This window comes from Populus nigra, chromosome 1 (genome assembly GCF_951802175.1).
Source record: "Populus nigra chromosome 1, ddPopNigr1.1, whole genome shotgun sequence".
Classification (NCBI taxonomy): Eukaryota; Viridiplantae; Streptophyta; class Magnoliopsida; order Malpighiales; family Salicaceae; genus Populus; species Populus nigra.
In genome coordinates, this window is record NC_084852.1 from 2,588,608 (window position 1) to 2,614,261 (window position 25,654).

Here is a 25,654-nt window from a genome sequence, read left to right on the forward strand (position 1 = left end):
TCATATTATTCTTCCGCCGTGAGTTCTCTATAACAGTTGATGGAACCTCAGGATAGTGGCTGTATTTGTTCATATCGAACCTCGATTTCTCTAGACATTGCCATGTTAATCCAAAAGTCATTGTAGAGGGTGGCAAGACCAGATGATTATGGAAATTGTAGTTTTGCTGCCCAAACATAGAATCACAACGCAAACGGTGATATTATTGTCCGAAACTAGTAAATGAACTACAATTTAGTTCTGTCTGAGCAGAAGAAATCAGCAAGAACTTCAACTTGCTCCCAGTGCTTCCCTGTGAGACCTCAAACGTGCAGAAGACATCTCAATGCCTTCCCATCACTGAGCAGCTTGAATGCTTCGTTTATCTTCTCGAACAGAAGTTCATGCGTGATGAACCCATCTAGATTCACAACCTGGAAGCAAATTCAAGGATGAAATTCCATGATTTTGGTATCTTCAATGCACAAACTACTTGCTTGCTAATGAACATAAATATGATGTAGTGAACTGACCCCATTCATGCAGGCTTTGGCAAGCTCAGGCAGTTGGCTCTTTCCCTTGAAGTCGCCAAAGATTGTACCGATGATGCTCCGACCATCAAACAACTCCATTGGATGGAAAGGCAGCATTTCCGGGGTTGGATAAATTCCTACCACCACTGTCTTTCCCCAGCCCTGCCATGTGCAAAATCATACATGTCAGCATTATTGCCTCCTAATTCTGCTTTCCATTTTTGGGTTAAATCTGTCTTTTTTCCCTATACAAGGACTTGAATCTGAAACGTCTCGATAAAGCGTTAAGATGTATCACCAGAGACAAGCATTGGTGGTCGGGTGATGCGCGCAAATTGATTCGAGAATACATTTGATTTTAACAGTTACACACAGACAACCCCCACACACAAAAAAAGAAGAAGAAGAAGAAGAAAAGAATCGAAAATATAGCAATGAAATGCCATTTAGGACTTACATCATGAGTGGACAAGAAGGCCTCTCGGAGAACCTCTAGATCCCCTACACACTCAATGCTGTAATCTACACCTCCACCAGTCATTTCCCTGATTCTCTGGAACCATTTGCTAGAATGGTTAATGCTTAATAGTCACAAAATCAGCAATCAGACTTGGAGAAAATTCCATGCATATTAGTTGCTAACCTGGTGCACTGGCTTTGAACCGTCTTTTGGGTTTACGAAGCCAGTCATTCCCATTGCTCTGGCTGCCACCAGAACAAAAGAGATTGCCATAAACTAGGCTTGTTAGCTTTTCCCCAGCACATTTTCCATTTAGAAGCTTTTTTTTTTTTTCTGGTTGGAATTATTGGATGTATCATGAAGAGCCTAAAAAAAGAGAGGAAAGGATACCTTTATTAAACTTTTCTGGGTTGGTATCAACACCTATTATTTTAGATGCTCCTCTGGCTCGTGCTCCTTCTGAAGCCTGTGAGAATTGAATGATAACATGTTTTAAGTTTTATTAGTTAATAAAAAGAATTAATGAAATATTGTATAAAAACTTAATTATTAAACCCGGAATAGAATCTTGAACCAGTTTAGATTTTATAAAAAATAATAAAAAAAAAATTAATCCAGTGTAATCTAATCAAAAACTAAGTAGAAGCAAATAAAATTAGATCAAAATCTTTTTTTTTTATATTTTAAAAAATTTAATTAAATTGAGTTAACTAACTTTACCCATTACCCATTCCTTTCTTTTAAGTTTTCAGTAAGGTTTAATCAACAGAACTCTTTGAAAGTAAATTTAATTCTCAAATAAATTAGAAGGTGGATTATTTTGAAATGACACCAGAATCTGAAGTAAACATGGCCAAAAATTTGCCAGACTTGCATGCCCCAGCAATATTTCATGTGGGGCTAAAATAGAAAAAGAAGCAGATGAAAGGAAATGAACTTACAGCAAGTCCCACCGTCCCCAAACCAAAAATTGCTACACTTGATCCAGGTTGTACATTGGCAGTGTTCCATGCAGCTCCCATTCCTGATCAGGTTCACCATCATTTTCAGATGTCCAAGATCCGAAAATACACATCCAAAGTGAGCCTCAAGAATTTTGTTGTCTTACAAAAAAGAAAATTTAAAACTAAAATGCAAATGAATGCTACTTAGGTTGCATTCAAAGAGTAGATGAGACTGAACGGAAATGGAGGGAGATGGGGGGGGGGGGGGGGGGGGGGGGTGGGGGGGGGTGGGGGGGTGGTAATTTGGCTATAAGATTAATAATCTTGGTATCTTACCAGTAGAGATGCCACAGCTTAACAAGGTCATCTTCTTGAGGGGAGCATTAGGATCAATCTTGACAACACAGGCAGAATCAAGTACAGTATACTCAGTGAAAGTTGATGTGTTGAGAAAATGAAATATGGGTTCTCCATCCTTGGTTGAGAACCTACACTTTCCATCATGTTCCATAACACTCTTGAATGGGTTCACACGATAAGTTTGGCAAAGATTGCTAGTCTTAGTTTTGCAGTAGGAACAATGGCCACATTCTCCATTGAAGATTGGAATCACATGGTCACCTGCTTTCACGTCTGTGACACCTTCACCTACACTCTCAACAAGGCTGCAAGATTTATCCACATCCCGTTAAAGTGGATATCAAATATAGAAAACACAGCATTGAATGATCAAACAACACTAGGAACATGTCTTACCCAACAGCTTCATGTCCTAGAATTCGCGGAAACGCTTGCTGAGCTTCATTCTTTAGAAATTTTGTTGTGATTAGTACAGGAACATAAATTCAACCAAAGTGGATTAAGATTAAGGCTGTTTGGTGTCATGTTACCTCGCCTTTCCAAGCGCCTAGATCGGTATGGCAGATTGAAGTGTAGAGGATCTTGATTCGGACCTCCATCTTCTTTGGGGGATCGACTCGAATCGTTTCCATAAGAAAAGGTTGTCTCGGACCACGGATAATGGCAGCTTGATCACCATAACAACCAATGACATAAGTGAATCAATGAAGCAAATTCGAATCATGAGATCACACACAAGGTTGCATTACTTACCATTGCAAGTGATGACCTTTCCTGACGTCTCATTCGGATTGAACAACTTTCTTTTCGTCACATTATCGTGCAAGCCATGCGTCGATCCTAGTAACTTAACAAAGGTTTGAGGTGATTTTGAGTTATATCTAGGCAGAGTTGGTGTCAATACTCTTCTTGCTTGCAGTAGCATTGCCATGTTTTGATGAATCTTGAAATGTTCGAAACTAGCTATAACATGGATGTGTTTACGTGCATATATAATTATAATTTTACTGTTTTTTGCATAATCAATATTAATACAGTCAAAAGTCCTTTCCATGGACGAGGACAGACTTCAACTTGCATAATACAGGAAAATTATTTATTTTGAGAATGACAGAATACTAGCATTAATTGGGTTGACTACTATAATATCTGACTTTTATTTATATAGTATCTCTTCACAAAAGAAGATAGAAGAGACACCTTGGATAAGGAAAACTATCCAATATAGCTTCTAAATAGTATTTTATGTTAATTTATAATATAAGAAAAAATAATACTTTTATGTTATGGATGTATTTTCTATTATAATAATTTTTTTAATTAAAGAATGGAAAGATAATTTTTGTTTAATAAAATAAATCGAAAAACATATTAACTGTTAAATCAAAAAAGAATTTTTAATGCTAATTAAATATCGAAGTGGAAAGCTAATCTTCCTTGTAAAAAGTAATTAATAATTGACGCAAATGCAATTATTTTATCTCGGTTAACATTTTTATTTTATACATTTTCTTTTATTTAACTTTGAGGCTAATTCTAGTAGCTAAGTATGTGTGATTTTTATTCTTATAAATATACCATGTAAAATCTCTATCTAAAATTTCAAAGGAAAGTAATTTAAGGATAAATTACAACAATCGGACTTTTAATTGTTGGAATGTGATCGGCAAAATATTTTTTCTCTCCTTTCCCTTTCATGGCAACTCTCTCTTCTCCCTCGATATTCAAGAGTTAAAACATAATAAGAATATAGTTTTAGATCAAAACAAAAAAAAGACTTTAATATGCATAATTTTAAACTATAAGGATTAAATTGAAGTTTTTCATGCGTGTTAACAATTAAACTGAAAAACATTTATGTTTTTAATTGATGTTAATTTTGGTCCTTGTCTTTTTAATTTTCTTTTAACCATAACCTAAAATTATATTTTATAAAATAAATCTTTAGTTTAACTTTAGAATATTCTATATATAACATATTGGATAAATGAGATAAATCAATCTTTAATTCAAGGCCGGCCCATTAGACTTTTCATTGATAATAAAAATTTAAAGAAACTTGTAAAATTTTTATATAAAGGAACATGAAAAAAGGGCTGGCTTTGGAACTGCTTGATAGGAGCAAGTTTCTGATTTCATTGTAGAGTGTAAATAATTTAGAATGTGTTTGTTTTTATGTTTAAAAAATATTTTTAAATATTTTTAAATTAATTTATTAATTATTTTGAATTATTTTAATGGATTTATGTTAAAAATAATTTTTTTAAATAAAAAAATATTATTTTAATATATTTCTAAACAAAAAAATATTTTAAAATATAATTACTACTAGAATCCTAAATATGCCATCCCTCCGATTTTTAGCCTCTTTGATTTCACCGATTCATTTAGGGGTGTTCACGGTTCGGTTTAGACTAAAAAAACCAACCGAACCGAATTTCAGTATTTTTGATAAATATTAACCGAACCGGACTGGAAACCAGTTCAAACCGAATCGGTCCGGTTCAGTTAAATCCGTTTTTTTTTTGGAAAAAACCAGGAAACCCAATCCCTTCTTCATATATGGATTTTGTTTTTGGTTTTTTTTTTAAATTGGCTTAGCTTTACATTAAAATGCACAGCAACCTGATGTTCAGTTAAAATCTGGACATGAATTAAATTAGATGCAAATTGGCTGACTTTTAGTTTTAATATGCTTCCCGAAAGTGATAAATCAATGCAAGATGCATGATCAAATTTAAACATCTCAAATTAAAAGTTTGTTCGCAATAAAAAAGTAAAAATTAACAAGCAAATATATTAACAACCAACAATAAATTATCATAAACATCCGGCATAGTTTGAAGAAAAAACCCAGCAACACCAGCATCCAAAAATTCCAGCAATGGCAGCATCCAAAAATTTCAGCAACGATAATACTATAAAAAAACACTAGCAAATTAGAAACATATTAGAGTTCAACTATTGAAAGAATTAAGTATGCAAAATGTTAAGGGGAATTAACAAGGTAAAGTAAATTAATTACCTAAAACAATTATATTTTAAGATTGCACCAAACCACCAATACTACTTACAAACAATCAGTTGAGATTTTTAAATTTTCACCAAATTCTAAAAAAACATAAATTAAAATGTTAGATTAATTATATGTAAAAAAAATATTATAAATAACTATATTTAAATTTGTATGAGAAATTACCTGACTCAATCATCTCAGAATTTTCAATATAATTCATGAAGGTTCTAATGTTGATTGGAATTGGTGCTAAACTCAACTAATTCTGACAACAACAAACAAGTGCTTGCACTATCGATGGAGATAAAGAGTTTCAAAATGGATCTAATATACGACCGCCAGTACTGAATGTTACTTTAGAAACAACTGTAGATACTGGGATAGCTAATACGTGTTGTGCCACCTTAGAAAGAATCTTGTATTTTGTAGCATTACACCTCCACCAACCCAAAATATCTAATTTAAAATCATTAGAATCCTCATAATGATCACCCAAATACCTCTCAACCTCATTTTTTTTGGACACAGCCTTCTTCTTCTAAATCTTTTTTGAATTGAGAAGTTAAGTCATTTAACATATCATCATTTACCACCATTAAATCAGCATTAACATTTTCATTTATACTAGTTCCAACACTAGGAATAACCTCAACATTCTCATCAACATTCATATAATGCTTAAACAACCTTAGCAAAATATCTTTAACCTTAATTGTAAAATTTTCAGCCTCTTCAACATCATACAATCTTCCAAAACAAAATCTCACATACTTCAATTTGAAATGTGGATTTAACACAACAGCCACATACAACAAAAAGTTTTATGTATCTTGATCCCCCTAATATTTTTTATACTTTGCCATCATATTCTTGACCATGTTACTTACATAAACATCTTCACTTTTACAAAGTTGAGATATGCTTGTGTGTATGGAAATCAATTCATGGAAGAAAGAATTAGATGTCACATACAACGAGTCAGAAAATTTCAATGTAACCGTGTAAAATAGTTTCAAGAACTTGATAAAAGATCTAGCCTTTTCCCAATCTTCTAAAGCAGGAGGACCTAAGTTTTTTGTTTCTCGTTTGAATCAACCTCAAAGTAACTCAAATACCTAGGATCGGTTTATTCTAACCTCATAAAAACCATATCAAATTTATCAGCCGCATCTAGCATCATATATGTAGAGTTCCATCTAGTTGCAACATCTAAGCAAATAGATTTTTTACTCCCAATTTTCAACCTCTCCGCACATTGGTTAAAAACAAGTTGTCTAGAAGGAGAAGATCTAACAAATCTTACTGCATTCCTAATTTTAACCACTGAATCATCAATATCTTTCAATCCCGCACATACAATAAGATTAACAATATGTGCACAACATCTAACATGTATGAAGTCATTTGACAATATATTAGTTGCCCATCCAATTATTACTCTTTTTAGATATTTTATTGTCAAATTATTTAAACTTACATTGTCTACAATAACAGTTAAAATCTTATCAATTCCCCTCTTCATTAATGAATCATTCATTAGTCAACAAAGTTCTTGTATGTTCATGGTCCACCAATCATGGAGATGGGAGTCATGGGACAGCAAGAAATTAATGGCTGAGGTCTCCATTTATGAAGAGGGATAACTAAACTGGAAATTGTGTAGTGGACACAACAGCTTTCATCACCAATTTCTTTTTTTTTGAATCCTGTACGTAAGAACATTTATCCTTGTACTGGTATATTGTCTTTTATTAAGAAAAAAAATCAGAAAATGCTCGTGAAGTTAATATTTTATTAGTTATTTTTTATATTTATTTTGAAAAAAATTATAAACATAACTAATAACTAATATAATACTATAACTAATATTACTGAATACTATAAAATTACTGGAAAAATCCGGGGATGCTGGATTAGAAATCCAAAATTTAGAGACCAATTGATTTGGTACCATTAGAGCAATTATGTTAATCCAAAAAAACATTATGTCATAATATTTTTATATTAATCAGGTGTGCACAAATTAGCCCGAACATCCACATTAAATAAATAAATAAATAAATTATGTCATCATATTGTTAATCATTGAATTATTGTTGGGACATTGGCAATTAACAGTAAGGTTTGCAACCATCATCAATCATGTTATCTTGGAGAAAAACTCGAATCAGCTAGAGCAATTAATTTTAATATTAATTGAGTAATTACTTTTGTAATTATATTATTTTTATCTGAAAACATAATTAATAATCAACATTAATTCTTTTAGGAAAATCTGGATATGGCTTTCAACATTACATTTAGGCATGCATGATATTAGTAAGGATTTTATATTTTGATGTTTAAACCTTATAAAAAAGAACTGTTTTATAAATTTACAATATAGGCAAGAAGAAAAATTTATTTATTACCTAAAAAAACTTATCCGATTGTTTCACATGAGAGGTGTCAGGAGGTTCCTTATAGTATGAATTTCATAGTTACAAAAATAAAAATCTCAAACAAATTAGTGAGTGCCTTATCCCACCTTGAGGATAATGTTGATAAAATATTCATTCAGGTCTTGTGATTCATTTACAAAATAAAAAAAATATCAAAACTAAATTTTAAAAAATAAAAAAAATATTATTTTGATATATTTACAAATAAAAAATATTTTAAAAAATAACCGTTTTCAAGTAAATGTTTAGAATTGTGGTAGCTTTTATTTTTTTTTTGTTTCAAAAAATATTAAATTAATTTTTTTTAATATTTTTTTAAATTTTATTGATGTGTTAATGTTAAAAATAAAAAATATATAAAAAAATCATTTTAATATATTTTTAAATTAAAAATAATTTTAAAAAATACATTGCATCACGGTAAAAAAGCTCAGTGCTTATCACATTACTCTGATGACAATAATACCTCCAGGAAAAAAAAATCAAATCATAACACCTAATTAGTGTAAATAAAATTAATATATTGAATAATAGAATGAAAAATAAAGTGAAAAAAAGAAGAGATACGAATATTTTTTTTTTATATATATAAAAAAACGATCGAACTCGAGATATATAAAGTGGAAAACAAATATCAGTCGAGTTACAACTCATTAATAAATAAAGACTCAGGCACTTGGCCAATATTTTTTTGTCAGATGAATGGGTCAACATATTGGGACAGGAGTCCTGGACAAAGTTTTGACCTAGAAGTAGATGATGAATGGAAGCCAACATTTATGTCAGCATGGGTCTCCATGTGAAGCAACTGTTTATATCAAGTTGGTTCGTGCATGGAGATGAGATGATGGATGCGGTCCCTGGACAGTAGATAGCATTAAATTGTAAGCAGAAGCGGGGCTTGGACACCATCAATGGACATGCAAATGATGCCATATTTTTCAACGTGAATATCTAGCCATGATACTTCTTCCCCGCCGCTCCAAATTTTGGATTTTAACGTGCCAGCGATTAAATCATAAAAAAAATATTAATTTAAAAAAATAAAAAAAATCTAGAAAAAGAGCAAAGGTTGGTTATTGCTAGGGCTAGCAAACCAGACTAGTTCGTTTAGTCTATTTTGTTAGGATCTGTATTGTCGCATGTGTATGGCATCGCGGCAAAAACATTCACACTCAAATTCTATCTAATGTCTATGTGTGGGAAGACAAGGAATTCTTGTATTTTATTAGTGGAAAAATTGGAATGGAAGTTGCCATTTAGTATTTTGGTCACTAAAAACCCTAACTAGTCACAGAGATCAGGTACGGGGACTGGTTGCGTAAAGTAAATGTTTTAACACCCCAAATGCACCCTACCTAAGGTAGGCTGCATTGTTTTATTGTCTGATAAAATTTAAAGTCTTGTTGTGTTTTCTAGTTATTGGTCCGTCTACGGTTGAAGAAAAGTTCTCTTCAGTAAAGAGATCCTTATCTTATCGAGTAAAACTTAACCGTTCTAACATTAACAAAAGAATTTAATATCCGGAATACGTCTTACGTATAAGGTCGTACTCCAGATACTAAAAGAAAACAAAATAATTTTTTTGAAATTTTTGAAATATTGGCCTAGTTCTTGTGACTTTAATAAACTGGTTATTAAAGCCAAAATGCATGCTAAATATTTTTTGAATTTTTTCTTTGATGTATGAAGATGCAAATTTTTATTTTATTTTTGAGAGACTTGGCTGTATGCATGAAAACAAAACTTTTTTTTTGATGAAAATCAGGTATTTTAATACCGGATTTGTATCTTTACAGTATAAAAATACAAACCAATATTAATTATAGACGATGGCTCTTCTTTGCGGTGGCGGGCAGTGTTTGCTGCTGTTCTTCCCGTTGGTGCAGAGGCGCAGGCTTCTTCTTATTCTTCTTCTTCACAAACGTTGAAGCAGGGGGAGGAAGATGGTGAGAAGCTGACGATGGTGTTGTTGTTGCGGCAACCAGCTGTGGTGGCAGACGTTGCTTCTCTTTCTTCTCACCTTTGCTTTGCTGTGCTGCTTGTTTCCTCTGTATTTCGTTTCTCCCGTCAACAGCGTTCTTGCCTCTCTGCAGTGGCTTTGTGGAGGTGCTGCTGGTGCTAGCGGTGCTGCTGGTTGCGGTGAAGAGGAAGATGGGTGGTGGTAAGCGGGGGACGCTGTTTTGTTTTTTTCTGTACTTTCTTCTTCTTCCTCCTGCCTTCTGTGTGCTTCTGTTTCTCCTCACGTACTGCTCGCTATGCCTTCTCTGTCTTTCTTTTTTTTTTTTTTTTGTCGCGTCTTTTCTCCTTTTCCTTTTTTTTTTCCAGCTCCTCCTTGTTCTCCCTTTTATAGCCAAAACTGCTTGCGTTTTTTTATAATGAAAACGTTCAAGACCGTTATTGCAGTGGTAACGGTAGAGAAATAGTAGCTGCGAAACGTTCCCATAATCTGTGGCATTTGTTGCTGAAAACGGTTCCTGTCTGCTTAAACGGCTGCTTTGAAGATGGTGATGAATAGTGTCTAAGGAAACATCGCCATTTCACAATTCAAATGAATATTTCTGATTCGGTCCTTGGTTGTTTTGACAATTCTGTAATCAAGCCCCTGGATGAATTATAATTGGATCCCTTGATTTTAGATCTTTTTTTTGATTTAGTCCTTGGTTTTGAATTGTTTCAATCAAGTCCCTAATTGGCCATCAAACTTCAAGAATTATGCAATTAAGCCTATGATTTGACTAAATCAGTTCTTAAAAATTGTAATTTAACTATAGAACTTTAATTTCTTCTAATAAAAGTGTAAATCAATTTTTCTTGCAATCAAACACTCCATAAATTCAATTAAACCTTAGATAAAATTTAATTGAGTCCATAAACATCTGATTTTGAATGTATTTTTCAAAAATTGAATTTTCTTTGTCAACAGGGCTCTCATCATTAAAAAATATACTGTCAAATTTCACCATTTTGCATTTTTGAACCTCCTCAACCAATTTTGGCTATTTTTCAGCATTCCAGTATCCTTTTCTCGCTCATATTATTTTTTGGATTTCTTTTAAATATTTTTTTGATATATTTTTTTTGTATTTTTTTTCATTTTTGTATAGGAACCCAAAAATAGGTAACAACACGTATGATTGAGCCTTTAATTTTCTTATTTGTAATTAGGATGGATGATCTATCATTCGTCCCAAATGTTTTTGAAAAAAATAATTAGCCAACGCATATCCTATAAAAGCGGGCGACAAGTCGTCTGATTTACTCAGATTCTAGCCACTGTGGTGGCTGGAAAATCAGAGTTAAAGTTTTTTCACCCAAAACCTATTTTGACCAAAAAATTTATAAAACACTATAAAAATAGTGATAAACCTATCTATGACCTAAAAAAGCACATAAAACCTACTGTTACCTATTTTTTTAGGTCCCCACATGAAAAAAAAGAGGGGGGGGGATACAAAAAAAATAAAAAAATGTTGGAAGAAAATAAAAAATATACCAGTAAGAAAAGTATACCAGAACGCCTAGGGAATCGCTAGAGATTGGTTGAGGAAGATCAAATGTGCAAGAATTTAATAGTATATTTTCAACCGATAAAGGCCCTATTGACAGAGAATTCAATTTTTAGGAGAAATTCAAAATTGGATGTGAAAAGGCTCAATTAGAATTTTTCCAAGTTTAATTGAATTTATTGAGGGTTTAATTGCGAGAAATTTAATTTTTTAAGTCAACATAGGCTTTAATTAGAAGAAATTAAAATCTGAGGGTCAAATTGAAATTTTTAAGAGTTAATTTGGTCAAATTAGGAGTTTAATAGCTTAAATATTAAAGTTTGATAGGCAATTAGAGACTTAATTGATGAAATCCAAAACTAAGGACTAAACTAGAAAATAAGTGTGAATATAGGGATTGAAATCGTTGAAATAAAGGGCCAAATTGAAGAAAAATGAAGTAAAAATATTAATAAATCATATAGTATTTCCATATGAAAATTAAAAAAAAAATATTTGCATGTATTTTTTTGATTTAATAACCAATTTATTAAAACCATGAGAACTAGGTCTATATTTCCAATATACCAAAAATTATTTTGTTTTTTGTTAGTATTTAGGATTATGAACTTATACGCAAGACATATTTCTGATATTAAATAAAAAGATAGTTTCTTTTATTTTTGTTTTGGTATTACAACGGTTATGAATTTAACATGATAAGATAATTATTTTCTTACCGATAAGTTTTCTTAAACTTTAGATAGACCAATGATTAGAAAACACAACAATACCTTAATTTATATCAGACAACTTTAGATAGACCAATAAAGGACATGAATTCCTTGTCCTTTCATTCCCGACCATTCTTGATTCAGGAGAATGATCGTCACATGTGCGACAAAACCGCCCTAAAAATCAAAATCAATCCGAATCTAAAAATCAACTCGAGCTCAGATATATTTTTTCACGAACTTTAAAGGTAAAAAAACACCTAATATGAACTCCACTCATCAAATGAAACCATTTGGCACAAATACCCTCTCACTACCAGAAATTCAACATATACAAACGGAATTACCAATGGTTTTTTTTCTAATCAATATTTTGCGATGAAATTTACGAACAAAACTTTTTCCATCGCTAACTTCGTCTGTATATACCGACAGAAACAATTCATCGGTATATATCGAGGGAATCTTAGATGAAATATGAAGAATAAAAAAACTAACTGTGCGATGACATGTAAATTTATGTGAATGATTTTACCGACGGAATTATAGTCGAATTCAAACCGAGCTGTCCATATACTGACATATCAAAAACAACAAAAAAATTATTGACAGGGTGATAGACAAAATTATTCCATCGGTAATGCCTCGATAATAGTTAATATATGTCCAGGCCATCGACCTTTCCCTCCCGTATTTCTTCTTTTTCCCCCTGCATCTAAAACCCCCTTCCCCCAACATTAACAACCATCAACCAACTCTCCACCCCCAAACATCCTCCCTTATCTTAACAAAATCTTTTCTAGTCTCAACATCTGTGTTTTGATTTATTGCAGATTTTTTATTTTTGGTAAGTAAATCTATCTTTTTTTAATTGTAATACAATTTTAAAATGTCAATTTTATTATTGAATGTTTTTTAAGTATATGTATTTTGTTTGGGTGTTGTTTTATTATTTTTTCTCAAATAAACATGTAGTATGGATTTATAATTTCATACTTGTTTATTTTAGATTTTATAAAATTATATTTGTTTGTAAATTCTTGAAACTTATGTTGATTTACCGACTTAGATGTGTTGTGATGAAATAAATAATGACTTGTTTAACAAGTCCGTTTTAATTTTTATCAGTTTTATTACCGAGTTATAATTTTCATAAATTAATGTATATAAATTTGTATGTACATACGTAGATAATTGATAATGAATATTTAAGAGAAGTTTGAAAGTAAGTTGGATAATCTTGAGCTAAATCAATATTTTTGCAAATTTATTTACTTAACATAGTTAATTAATACGTGTTGTCATCATTGTTTTATAAATGTTCGATAGAAGTCATGGATATATCGAGATTCACATTAAAGATTGTAGAGGATGAATTATTGTAATGAGGTTCAGAGTTTTATTAATTTCATAACATTTATTCCTAGAAATTTTAGTGGAGGCAGTATTAGGTTTCCTTCGAGGAGGTGTAAGAATAAAACATTTCTTCATTAAGATGTTGTAACGACGTATTTTTTACGCAAAGGGTTCATGGAGGATTACTTGCATTGGTATGCACATAAAGAATTATTTGTGAGTAACGAGAGCATGGTAGGAAGGATGGGCGTGTCAACTTTTAGTGCTAGTAACATGCATGATGTTATAGATGACAACTGTAATCCTTACAGGAATAAGGTTATGGATGCAATGAGAATGAACCAAGGTAATACTAGTCAATTCCCAATCATACAAGAAGAACCTAATGCAGATGCGACCAGGTTTTTTGATATGTCAAAAGATTCTGATGAAGCTTTATGGGATGGCTACATAAATCATAATAAATTATCGCCCGGTGCATAGGTGTTCACCATCAAGTCGTATTATGGGTTGAGTGAGGCCGGTTATGATAGAATTGTTGAATGGGTGAGAAGTATTTACCTAAAGGGAACATGTTGAAAGAGAACTTCTATGTTGCTAAGTCTATGATGAAACCCCTCGGTCTAGGATACCAAAAATCTGACACGTGTCTAAACTTCTGCATGTTGTACTACCTTGAAAATGCTGAGCTGACCGAGTGTATGACATGTGGGCATTCCCGTTACAAACCCAGAACTGGCATGAGAAAGACTCTTGTAGCATATAAAAAACTTAGACACTTCCTAATCATGCCTAAGCTGCAAAGGTTATTCATGGCACAAAAAACTGCTGAGCACATGACATGACACTAATCACATGATGTGGTTGATGGAGTGATGATGCATCTTTCTGACGGTGAAGTATGGAAACACTTTAACAATGTGCATCCTCACTTTTCAACTGAATCAATGAACGTGTATCTTGGGTTGTGTATAGATAGATTCAACCCTTTCAGGTCATTTGCTGCTTTTTATTCTTGTTGGCCGGTTATACTCACGGTTTACAACTTGCCACCGGGGGTGTATATGAGGCTGGAGTTCATGTTTTCATCTATCGTCATACCCGATCCTAATAGTCTGAGCCAAAATATAGATGTTTGTCTTTGATCATTGATTGATGAGTTGATGTAGTAGTGGTCCCCCAGGGCTTTGATTTATGATGTATCGAGAATTTTTTTTTCTTATGAGGGCAGCTTTGATGTGGACTATCAATGATTTTTCAGCTTATGGAATGATTTTTGGTTGAAGCACACATGGAAAACTAGCATGTCCATACTGCATGGAAAACAACAAGGCATTCACGCTAACAAACGAGGATAAAACGTCTCTTTTTGACTGCCACCGACGTTTCTTGCCAACAGATCACAGGTACAGAAAGAACAAAAATGATTTTTTTTGTAGAGTTGAAAAGGATGTTACACCCCTACGTCTTTTTGGTGAAGAATTGCATGACTGTGATGTTAGAGTACGATGATATTGTGTTTCGTTTCTAGTCCAGTAAGCAGAAGTTTCCTGATTTTGGTTTGACCCACAACTAGGTAAAGCGAAGTATTTTCTAGGAGCCTTCTTATTAGAAGACCAATCTCCTCCGCCATAACCTTGATGTTATGCACATAGAAAAGAACATGTTTGAGAATATTTTCAACACAGTTATGGATGTGAAGGGAAAGACAAATGACAATCAAGGCTAGAATGGATATAACGTCGTTTTGTAACCATAAAAATATGAAGTTGGTTTTGGATGGGTTACGGGTTGCAAAGCCCAGAGCAAGCTTTGCCTTAGAGAAGAATGCATAACTACTAGTTTATCAATAGCTTAAGAGTCTGTGTTTTCCCAATGAACATGCCTCGAACATATCAAGGTTGGTTAATCTGGAGGAATGCAGATTGTATGGAATGAAAAGCCATGACTGCCACGTGTTTATGCTAACACTCATTCCATTAGCTTATTGTGATTTGTTGCCAAAGAGGATATGGGATGCACTCACAGAGATCAGTCATTTCTTTAGAGATATATGCTCCAGCAAGTTGCAGACACATCACATTGAGAGACTTAAAACAAATATCATCGAAACAATATGCAAACTTGAGATGATATTCCCTCCGTTATTTTTTGACTCGATAGAGAATTTACCAATATATTTACCATATGAGGCAAAAGTTGGAGGTCTAGTCCAGTATAGATGGATGTATCCATTCAAAAGGTTAGATATTATAGTTACAATATAATTATTAATGTATTTTTATTGTTTTTGTTAATTAAAAATATATATTTTTAATTCGATGTAAGTACTTGTTCAATCTTAAGGAAAAGGTTAAGAATAAGGCGCATGTTGAGGCTTCGATACTTGAGGCCTATATTATTGAGGAGATCTCAACATTTATATCGTACTATTTTGAGCGTCATCTGAGAACGAGAATCAACCACGTTCCACGGCATTATTATGGTGGTGAAGTGCCTTTGAGTGGAAACTTGTCAGTATTCTCCAATCCTGGACGACCCATATCTAAAAATATTGTAAGGGGAAGATATTTGTCTGAAATAGAATTCAAACAAACACATAATTATGTGCTATTTAACTGCAATGAACTGAGACCTTTTATTCAGTAAGTATATATACTACTTAAACTTTGTTGTAAATTGACTATTTATCTATTGCAATATCACAAACTTATAGATTTTTTGAAAACCTCATAGGCAACATTGATAATATTTATTGTCTAATAACTCACAGCTGACGGAATCTCAAATCTTTCGATTACAAGATGAACAATTTACCATGTGGTTCAAAGCACCTGTAAATACTATTACAAACTCATCATGTATCATTGTATTTAATTTCGTTATAGAATTCTCATTTACTATTCATTGTTGTACTTGATATACAAGGTTTATCAATTGGGAAGGAATGCTAATGCTTCATTGTCTTTACTAAGCTTGGGTCCTGAACGAAAAGTAAATTGCTATAATGAGTATTTTGTCAATGGATATGTGTTTCATACTGAAGAATACGAGCATGGAAGAAAGACATATAACATGGGTGTTTGCGTTAAGGGATCGACTAGTAGTGAGTTTGAAGTTGACTATTATGATAAATTAGAAGTTGTCATTGAATTGCAATGTCATAACAGGCATAATAGAGTGTTTTTATTCAAATGCTATTGATATGACACCACTGACAGAGGAATCAGAACAGATCCCCACTATGGCCTGTTCGAAATTAACTCAAAATCTAGACTCTATAACGTAAACGATGTCTTTGTTTTTGCCAAGCAATGCCAACAAATTTATTACATACCCTTCCTTTAGAAAGGATTGTTTAAGAGTTGATCGATTATCTATTTTAAAAACGAAACCCATGGGTCGTGTAAAAGTTGTTAAGCATGAGAACGAAAACATAAGTATGAGAGATGATGTCTTTCAAGTTAGTGAGTTGGTTAAATTATATCGAGTTGCTCCATCGATTGACTTAGAAGAAAATTTAAATTTTCACATCTTCGATAATAGTCTTGTTGATGTTGATGTTGATGCTGAGGAGTTAAAATGTTGTTCTATCCAAAGGAAAAGCACAAATCAATGAAGATGATGATACCAATGTTATCAATGTTGAAGATTGCGGTGGAGCTGATGACGATTCAGTTGAAGAAGAAGAAGATACTTCTGACTAACTATCATAACATGAATGCAATTTTTTATAATGTAATATTTATAGATGCAAAAATATTTATTTCATAATTTATTTGTGAACTGTTGTCATTGTGTTGGGCGTGTGATTAGTACTTAAAAGTGCACTTTTATCAAGGTTTTATATCATCATTTTGCACTTGAAGTATCAATAACTCCTTAACTAAAGCATGTTTTATAATAACATATCTAATTATATAAGATACCTTTAATTTATGGTAAATGTTCATCTTAAATGCAGGCCTATCACATAAATGAAAGAATTGATTGATGAGTTGAAGTACTGAAATTGAAAGGACAAAGAGATGGCCAAACTTAGAAAAGAGATGCTGGTGCAGTCCAAACTGGAATGCTGTTCGGTAATTGGGTCATATCTGGAGCTGTAGATCTTGGATTTAGGTCCATTTTATATGGATGGAAAGATAAGACATAGGCCTACAACTTTTATGTGGAGCCCAAGATTTAAAAAGGCCGTTTTCAAGTCCAAATTGTAGCAACAACGAATAAGTCCGAATCTGTCCTGCAGCCCAGACACTGTTCAGTGTTCAGCCAATATCTCGAGTTCTAGAAGTTCAAATGATCTCAAATGTTTACCCTGGAAAGATGAGACAATTTCCTAGAACTTTCATGATTTAAGTTTGTTCAAATTATGACGTCATCAATGACGTTTTTGGCAGACAAGAAGATAAGAATTGTCACCAAGTCAAGATGTGGCCACCCACTCATCAATTAGTCAACAAATCAATAGTTCTGAATTTTGGCCTATAAAAGGAGGCATTTGCCATGTATTTAGGCATCTTGGTGTTCAGATCAAGATCATACTCTTGCTTTCTCTCTTTGTATTGCTTATGCTTTGCTTTCATTAATATCAAGTTTATGCCTTTCATTTCCTTTCCTTTACTTAGTTAACTTTTATCTTACTTATGTTCTTATGTTGTTTATTTATGTTTCTTTCTTTCATTATGTATAGCTAAGTTAATTATGTCAAGGTGAAAAGGTTACACTAATGGTGTAAGGATAAGTATAATATAAACTCAACATGGACTTTAATGTTGGATACTAACATGCTTTATATTTGTTATCTTATTCACTTTTAATACTTTGCTTGTTAAATGGTTAATCTAGATTTATGTTGTATAACACTTGGTACAACAAATACTTGGCACTTTCATAGCCCATACTGTATGGTATAACCGACACTTGAGCTATGAAAGGAACTTGATTTGTTGTTAACATAAGTTATAATCATGAATGCCTGAAAACATTTACAAGTATTAGCATTATTCGAATAAGATAACTAATGTAATCATGTTAACAATTTATAATCTGATTGGAACCTCCTTGTGTGTGGTTTCCAATTGAATAATAAGAGTTTATACTATACTTGTTTGAAATACCATTAGTGGATCCTCTAACCTTGACATTTGTTGTTATCATTGTTTAATCCTTACGTTAATCTTCCATCTCAAAGTTCTCATCGACTTCTTCCTCTTCTTCTTCACTATTATTATTAACACTATTATTATTATTGTTGTTGTTGTTGTTATTGTTACTTTTGTATTATTGTTATCTATAATTTATACAATTAACCTCCCTGTGGTTCGACCTCGGTCTTGCCGGGTTATTTATTACTTCGACACTCCTGCACTTGGAAGAAGACATCAATCTTCTGATCGTGTCAGCGTGTAATTTTCAATTTAAGTATTTGTTGGGAGGATAAACATGAAAGCAGACACAACCTATTATTCACTGTGCATATCATCGATGGAAACATCGACAGACATAAAACGTTAGTGTTTTACAGAGGCTAAGGGAACTGTTCACACTGCGAATAAGTGAACAGTTCCCACATTACTGATGGAAACACCGAAGAATACAAAACCATTAGTGTTTTCTAGAGGCGATGGGAACTATTCACCCATCACCTATGGAAACACCAAAGGTTTTGTATCCGTCGATGTTTTCTAGAGGCGAAGGGAACTGTTCACCTCTTATGTCAGTGATGTCAATTAAAATCCTTTGAATCACCGATGGAATTATCGACGGATTGCGAATTTCAAAGCGTGGGTAATTAATGCATCTCTGACTGTGTGTACTTATTTCACATTAGCTGTCATCACCCAATTTTGGGTGATTCCCCAAAATTCGTTTTTTTTCCCAAAAAATAAAATAATCAAAATAAAAAAAAATAATAAAATAGAGGCTGGCAATGCGGAGAAAGCTGACCAAGAAAGGCTGCAAAAATAGGCAAAAATCAAGCTGCAATTTTCGGAGGCCCAAATGTACGCTGTTATGCGCAAAAATAGAAAAATGCAAATTCAAAGGTCAAATTAAATGAGCATTGGACGAATTTGCATAAAAATTAAGTCTAATGACATAATTAAATTTTTAATGGGCCAATTTGATTTAATCATGGGCCAAATTGAATTTTAATTATGTTCAAGAATTAATTTAGGTCCAATTGAAGGAGTTAATTAAGTACAAGGACTTAATTACACTTTAAGCGGGTCAAAATTAATTTGAGGTCTTAATCGGTGAAAAATTAAGTTTGGGGGCCTAATTTGAACTTAATTGAAATATTGGAATTTTGAAAGACCTAATTTAATTTTTACCAAGTTTTTGCAAAAAAAAAAAAAAAAAAAAAAAAAAAAAAAAAAAAAAAAACGGGTCACTGTTCATCATCTTCCCCGCGAAACTGCCCGAGTGGCAGACTTTAAGGAGCATTTTCGGCCTCGTTTCTTCCTCCAAATCCGACAACCCGTGCACCAAAATGTCCACAAGAAACCCCTTTATCCTTGAGAATGGTCCGGTCGGGTCGAAAAACTTTGAAACGGCTTCGTTTATTGGCCCAAAGTGGCCACCTCGTTCAGTCTGCAGCCTTGGATTGCCAAAATTTGGCAGCTCGAGGTGCACACTTTGAACCAACGGCTTGGATTACTCGAGTCGAATCAAGGGCTGAGACTTTTTCCACATTGAAGACAAGATTACCCTCTTTCCAGCCCTATAAATAGGAGCAATTTTTATGCTCAGAGAACGGAGAAAACGGAGCTCAAAGTTGGCCGAAAACCAGCCTTCTGTATTCATTTTTCCTGCAAGCAATCCTTTTTCTGCTTTCTCTCTCCACCGTGGCCTTCAGCCACCACCACCTTCATCACCTGGCTTCTCACCATCATCCCCACCTCCAGTAGCCATAAAACCATCTCACGTGACAGTTGCACCGCTTCTCTCCCTCTCTCCTCTGTAAAAATCTTCTCCTCTGCCACCGGGACTCCAGCAGCGGCGGCGACAGCAGAGCTAGCATCCACCACCTTTCCCAGAAGCTCTCTTCCTTCCCAAAGGCAGCCGGGGTAGCAGTTCTCTCCTCAGCCACACCAACAGCTCCAGCCGTGAGCTTTCCTTCTCCTCTGCAGGACTCGTTTCCTTCTTCTTCCAGCCGTGACCAGTGCACGCCGCCGGCCTCACCACCTCCAGTTGCACCGCGCTCCGCCGGCCAGGCCGCCAACTCCTCCACGCCAGGTAATACTTTCCTCCCCTTCCGCTTCTTCTTCGCCGTCTCTGTTCACTGAGTGAACAGTGGACGTGAATTATAATTCACGTCTACTGTTCACGCATGAACAGTAGACGTGAATTATAATTCATGTCTACTGTTCATGCAGTGTATTATTTTCTTTTTTTTTTTTTTCCAAAAAAATTTCAAAAATTAAAAAAAATCTAAATTTAAAAAAAAATCATTTCAAAAATTTGTGATTTTCTTAAATATTTTTCTACCAAGTTTGCTCGATATTGGGTTGTATACTTACATTGTAAGATACAAGTCCGGTATTAAAATACCTGGTTTTCTTCGAAATATTTCAAAAAAAAAAGAGAAGAAAAATTTCAAAAAAAAATATTTTATTGCATACGGCCAGGTCCTAAATAATTTTCCAAGCATGTTTGTTTTCAAAAAAAATATAAAAAATTGCATCTTTCTCATGTTTTAAAAAATAAAAAAATGGATATCATAACTAGTTTATGATCATCTGTTAGGGTTTGGCCAAAATGTCAAAAACTTTTATTTCAACTTTTTTTTTCTAGGATCCAGATGTAGACTTTAATATTTGTGGGGTGTAAAATTACACGATAAAGTACACTCTCGGGTATTAAAGATACAAGGTGTAAATAAAAGCAATTTTAAAATTCAGACTTTAGAATGGTTAGGATTTGACCCAATAAGGTAGAGACTCCCTCATGAAGGGAGATCTGCCTTGAACTTTAGAAAAGACCAACGAATAGAACCTTGACCTAGAAAAATAATCAAACAACAATGCAGCTTACCTTAGGTAGGGTGCACTGGGGGTGATGCGTCTTCCCCTTGCACAACCAGTCCCTTACTCAGACTCTCGCAGACCATAGGTTCCTAGTGACCATAATACTAGGTGGCGACTCCAAAGAACCAAGCAAAACCAACAATAATAATAAAAAAAATCGCCAGCCGACGTCGCGCGGATTTTTTTTGACGTGCGACAGAATGGCGACTCCACTGGGGAAAGCCATGTCTGGTCGGACTAAGCATTGATTGTTTGATTGTTTTCCTTTTGTTGGTCTTTAATTTTAGCTCGCATTTTTACTGCTTTAGCATGCATTTTAATTTTGCGAATAAACCCAATTCTAGGATTAGGTGGGGAGTAGCGGTCTGCCTCATGACTTTCAGTCGGGGTTCAGATTCGTGAAACATCCAACTATAAACTGAGTGTTTACTCGGTAATGGCGGTCACAATGTGTCCCAACCATTCCTTGTAAACCCCTATACTGCCTTCACGTGAGGTGGTCACTGGGCAGTTCATAGACCCTTTTAAGACTAGGTAGAAAGTCTACCCATCATGTAATGACCTAAAACCTTCCTTTAGAGCATGAACCCCTTACATATTCATTTTGCATGGGTGTACCTACATTTGCATCCACACACATACATCCATCCATTGTAAATAACATACATACATGCAACAGGTTGAAATATAGGTCCCCAAATAGCCTATAACACCCGACTCTGAACACAAAACATGGAAGGTGAAGAGCGTGCTCACCGTGACGCCCATTTCCAAGAAGAGTTAGAATCTCTGAAAGCAAGCGTGGCTCGCCTCACTAGCTTACTTGAGCAAACACTTAGAAATGCCTCTGGTGAAGGTCCTTCCAACCGGCCTGCTATTTTTGTTCAACCTCCAGCAACAGTTCAACTCGAAGAAACAATGAGTGAACATGGTCATGAACCTCCACACAATCCAGCTTTTGTGCACTCAATGCCACCAGCACCAACCCCCACAGTCATAGATGCATTTGCCAATAAGTCCCACAAGACCAAGTCATCTGATAACATTGATAAGATGGCAGCGCTAGAAGCCCGAATCAGAGCCATTGAGAGGGTAGACTTGTACGATCCAGTACGAGCAGTAGAAATGTGCTTGGTCCCAAATGTGGTTGTCCCGAAGAAATTTCGTGTTCCTGAATTTATCAAATATATTGGGACACAATGCCCCACAACTCATCTCAAATCCTACTGTAACAAAATGGCAGAAGTAGTACATGATGAAAAACTACTTATGCATTTTTTCCAAGATAGCTTAAGTGGGGCGGCATTAAACTGGTACATGAGATTGGACAACACCAAGATCCAAAGATGGAAAGACTTGGTGGATGCTTTTGTCAAGCAATACAAGTATAATATGGACATCACTCCTGACAGAACCAGTTTGTCCAACTTAGAGAAAAGGGACATGGAAAGCATAAGGGAATATGCTCAAAGGTGGAGAGACCTAGCTGCTCAAGTACATCCTCCACTCCTGGATAAAGAGATGGTCACTCTATTTGCCAACACGCTCAAAGACCCATACTACGAGCATGTGATTGGTAGTTCGGCCCAACAATTTACTGACGCTGTGGCAGTAGCTGAACGCATAGAGCAAGGAGTAAAGAGTGGTAGAATCTCTGCATCTGTGGAGAAAAGAGGCTTTGAAGATAAAAAGAAAGAGGTTGACTATGTTGAAAGTGGATATAGGGGTAGGAAGAACCCATTCCAGAACTATCACACTCCATCCCCTTCACCCCAAATTTCTAACATCAATCTCAGCCCTACATTCCTCACAAGAAAACCTAAGCCTCAAACCAAACACCAAAGAGTCCAAGAGCAACTACCTCCATTACCGTTGCCCTTAAATGAGATGTACCAAAAGCTACTGAGCATCGGGCATATAGCTCCAGAACCTTTGACACCTTTGCAACCACCTTACCCCAACTGGTACAAGCCTGACCTCACTTGCGAGTACCATGCTGGTGCTGCGGGACACAACATTCATACTTGCAGTGCCTTCAAGAAGAGGCTCATGCATTTGATTAAAGCTGGATGGATAACCTTCGAAGGAACTCCAAACGTGAGTTCGAACCGTTTACCCAATCATGCTTCAGGTACCGGATCGGTGAATGCATTGGAGGTGGAATGCTCCGAAAACCTCAAAGCACTGATGGCAAGAGCAAGGTGTGAAAAAGGAAATGTGCACTCTCAAGGATAGAGGACCAAGTTCTGCTATAGAATGGGAAGATGGAGCCTACCCAATTATTTCCTTTTGTTTGATCATGTCTGTTTCAACCTGTTTTAGTCTTATTAGCAATTTAGCTCATAATGCCATAAGACTTTCTCTCTCAAATGAGCCTTTCCTGTTAATAAAATCATGTGTTTTCCTGTGTTCATGACATGCCTTCATTTTTTTGTTGTTTCATGCAAATAACACATTGAACATAACCTTTAAACATGAAACCATTGCGCCAAGAATCTTTGGGCGTGTTTCCCCTTTCTTCCAAAACTATGCATGTTTTCACAAGGATTTTTGGGAAATCAAAGTTTAGTACAAAAACAGAAATCATGTTGGTGTCTGTTCAAATAAACGAGTTCTGAAAATTCAGGTGATTCCTTAGAGAGGTAACCATACACCTAAAAAAACCCAAAAAAAAACAACAGAATGAAGTGACTCTAAAAGCTGAGTTTTATTTGCATGACTAATGAGAAATCACTCTGCATACTCGCATGAAAGCAAGGCTTACCGATCCTAAATGCATGCATTTGAGATGAAGAAAGGCCATCTTTGATAATCCTTTCACAAGGCTGAAATATATCCTTTGCAATCCCCTTTTGAGCCTAATGCATTTTCCTTGAAAAATAACCTTAGCTAGGATCACACCCTACACTGGGGGGCAAGTGCCAAAAAAATCCTCAATGATTGAAAGTGCCCAAATAACTCTTGGGGGCATGAAAAACCTTAACGATTGAAAGTGCTCGAACAATACTGGGGGGCATAAAAGAAAATTCTCAATCATCGAGGGTGTCCATACAAAGCTGGGGGGCATGAAAACAAAATCCAAAGGATCCAAAATTCTGAGCATAAAAAAGTCAAGCCAATGCAATGATGCTCAAAATCAAATGAAAAGAGAAAGAGCTCAAGTCCAACACTGGGGGGCACCGTGGACCATTTTACAAATCAATTCCAAGGTCCAGAAATGTATGAACAAAAAATGTTGGGATATAAGCACTAGTGATCCTTAGTCTTAAAGTCCCTTAAACACCTTTTGAGCCTACAAATATCCTTTTCTCTATAGCCAAGAGCCCAAGCCTACATTACGTGCCTAATCAAGCCCTTTCTGATCAAAGGCAAGCAATTTGGATCGGTAGGCAGTGCTTTCTCATGCGAAACAAAATCATTATTCATGCAAATAAAATGAATGCTTTGAAAGACGGTTCTCAATAACCCTCAAATTGACATTTCAACCCTTTTGTGACCAACCAGATGTCACTTCTTCACATTTTCGTCGAAAGACAGTTCTCAATAACCCTCAAATTGATATTCCAAACTTTTGTGACCATCCAAATGTCACTTCATATTTTTCACCAAAATCAAAACCAAAAGTTTTCATCACATCTGAAAACCTCTCAATAGGAATCACTTGATTTTCTTCAGAATGAGTTTGCTTTCAACAAACATCAAAATGATTTCTGTGTCTGGAATAGCTTTGAAATTCCAAAAATTCATCATGGAAACAATTCCTTGTAAATAACTAGACCTTCCTTCACCTAGCCTCATCCTCAAACCTGATTTGAATACTTGGGGGCATGATCAAGCTAGGCGGCAATCAAAAACATCTGGTAGAGTCGGCTTCATGATTCCCTTTTCCCTTTCTAGGAAAAATGTTGGGCAAAATTGGCAACCCTTGAGGTAAAGGGGTGGAGGACAAAGAAGTGTGATGGTATTCAGTCCTTCCTAGAGGTCAAAATCACAAGATATGACTCGAGTAAGCAAGAGCGAAAAGAGCCATCGAAGCTTACTATCAGAGACTCAAACTTTTGAGAAAATCAGAACTCCATGAAGAAAGGAGAACTCCATGAAGAAAAAAAAGGGACCTACATTTCTCAGGTAAGTATACATGCATATTGATCATGATGCATTACTTTCAACCTTGACATATTAGTGTCTCATCATCACCTCTTTTGAGCAGGTTGTTAAGCCCTCATCATTTAGGTAGTGTGTTTTCTAACCTTGCCTCCATTTTTAAGTGGGCCTTCGTGCCCTCACATCTTAGGTAGCGTGTCCTCTAACCC

At 34.7% G+C, this 25,654-nt stretch overlaps 2 protein-coding genes across 3 annotated transcripts; one reads left to right on the forward strand and one right to left on the reverse strand.

Annotated features, from left to right (window-relative positions):
- Positions 1–128: 128 nt before the first annotated feature.
- On the reverse strand, positions 129–12,286 carry LOC133693896 (alcohol dehydrogenase-like 3). 2 transcript variants are annotated; one of them, XM_062115269.1, is made up of 10 exons: positions 3,030–3,201; positions 2,807–2,943; positions 2,673–2,722; positions 2,253–2,581; positions 1,914–1,996; positions 1,363–1,438; positions 1,156–1,217; positions 970–1,065; positions 513–674; positions 129–413 (listed from the first exon to the last, which is right to left on the reverse strand). In XM_062115269.1, exons 1-10 carry the CDS (start codon positions 3,199–3,201, stop codon positions 303–305), a joined length of 1,278 nt encoding a protein of 425 aa, XP_061971253.1. In that variant the 3' UTR covers positions 129–302. The 2 variants fall into 2 exon arrangements, with proteins under 2 accessions (XP_061971253.1, XP_061971260.1); XM_062115276.1 differs by lacking the exons at positions 2,673–2,722; positions 2,807–2,943; positions 3,030–3,201 and adding an exon at positions 12,273–12,286.
- A 9,787-nt stretch (positions 12,287–22,073) lies between these two features.
- On the forward strand, positions 22,074–23,576 carry LOC133673057 (uncharacterized). Its single transcript, XM_062093680.1, has one exon. The coding sequence runs from the start codon at positions 22,074–22,076 to the stop codon at positions 23,574–23,576; it is 1,503 nt and encodes a 500-aa protein (XP_061949664.1).
- The last annotated feature ends 2,078 nt before the right edge of the window (positions 23,577–25,654 follow it).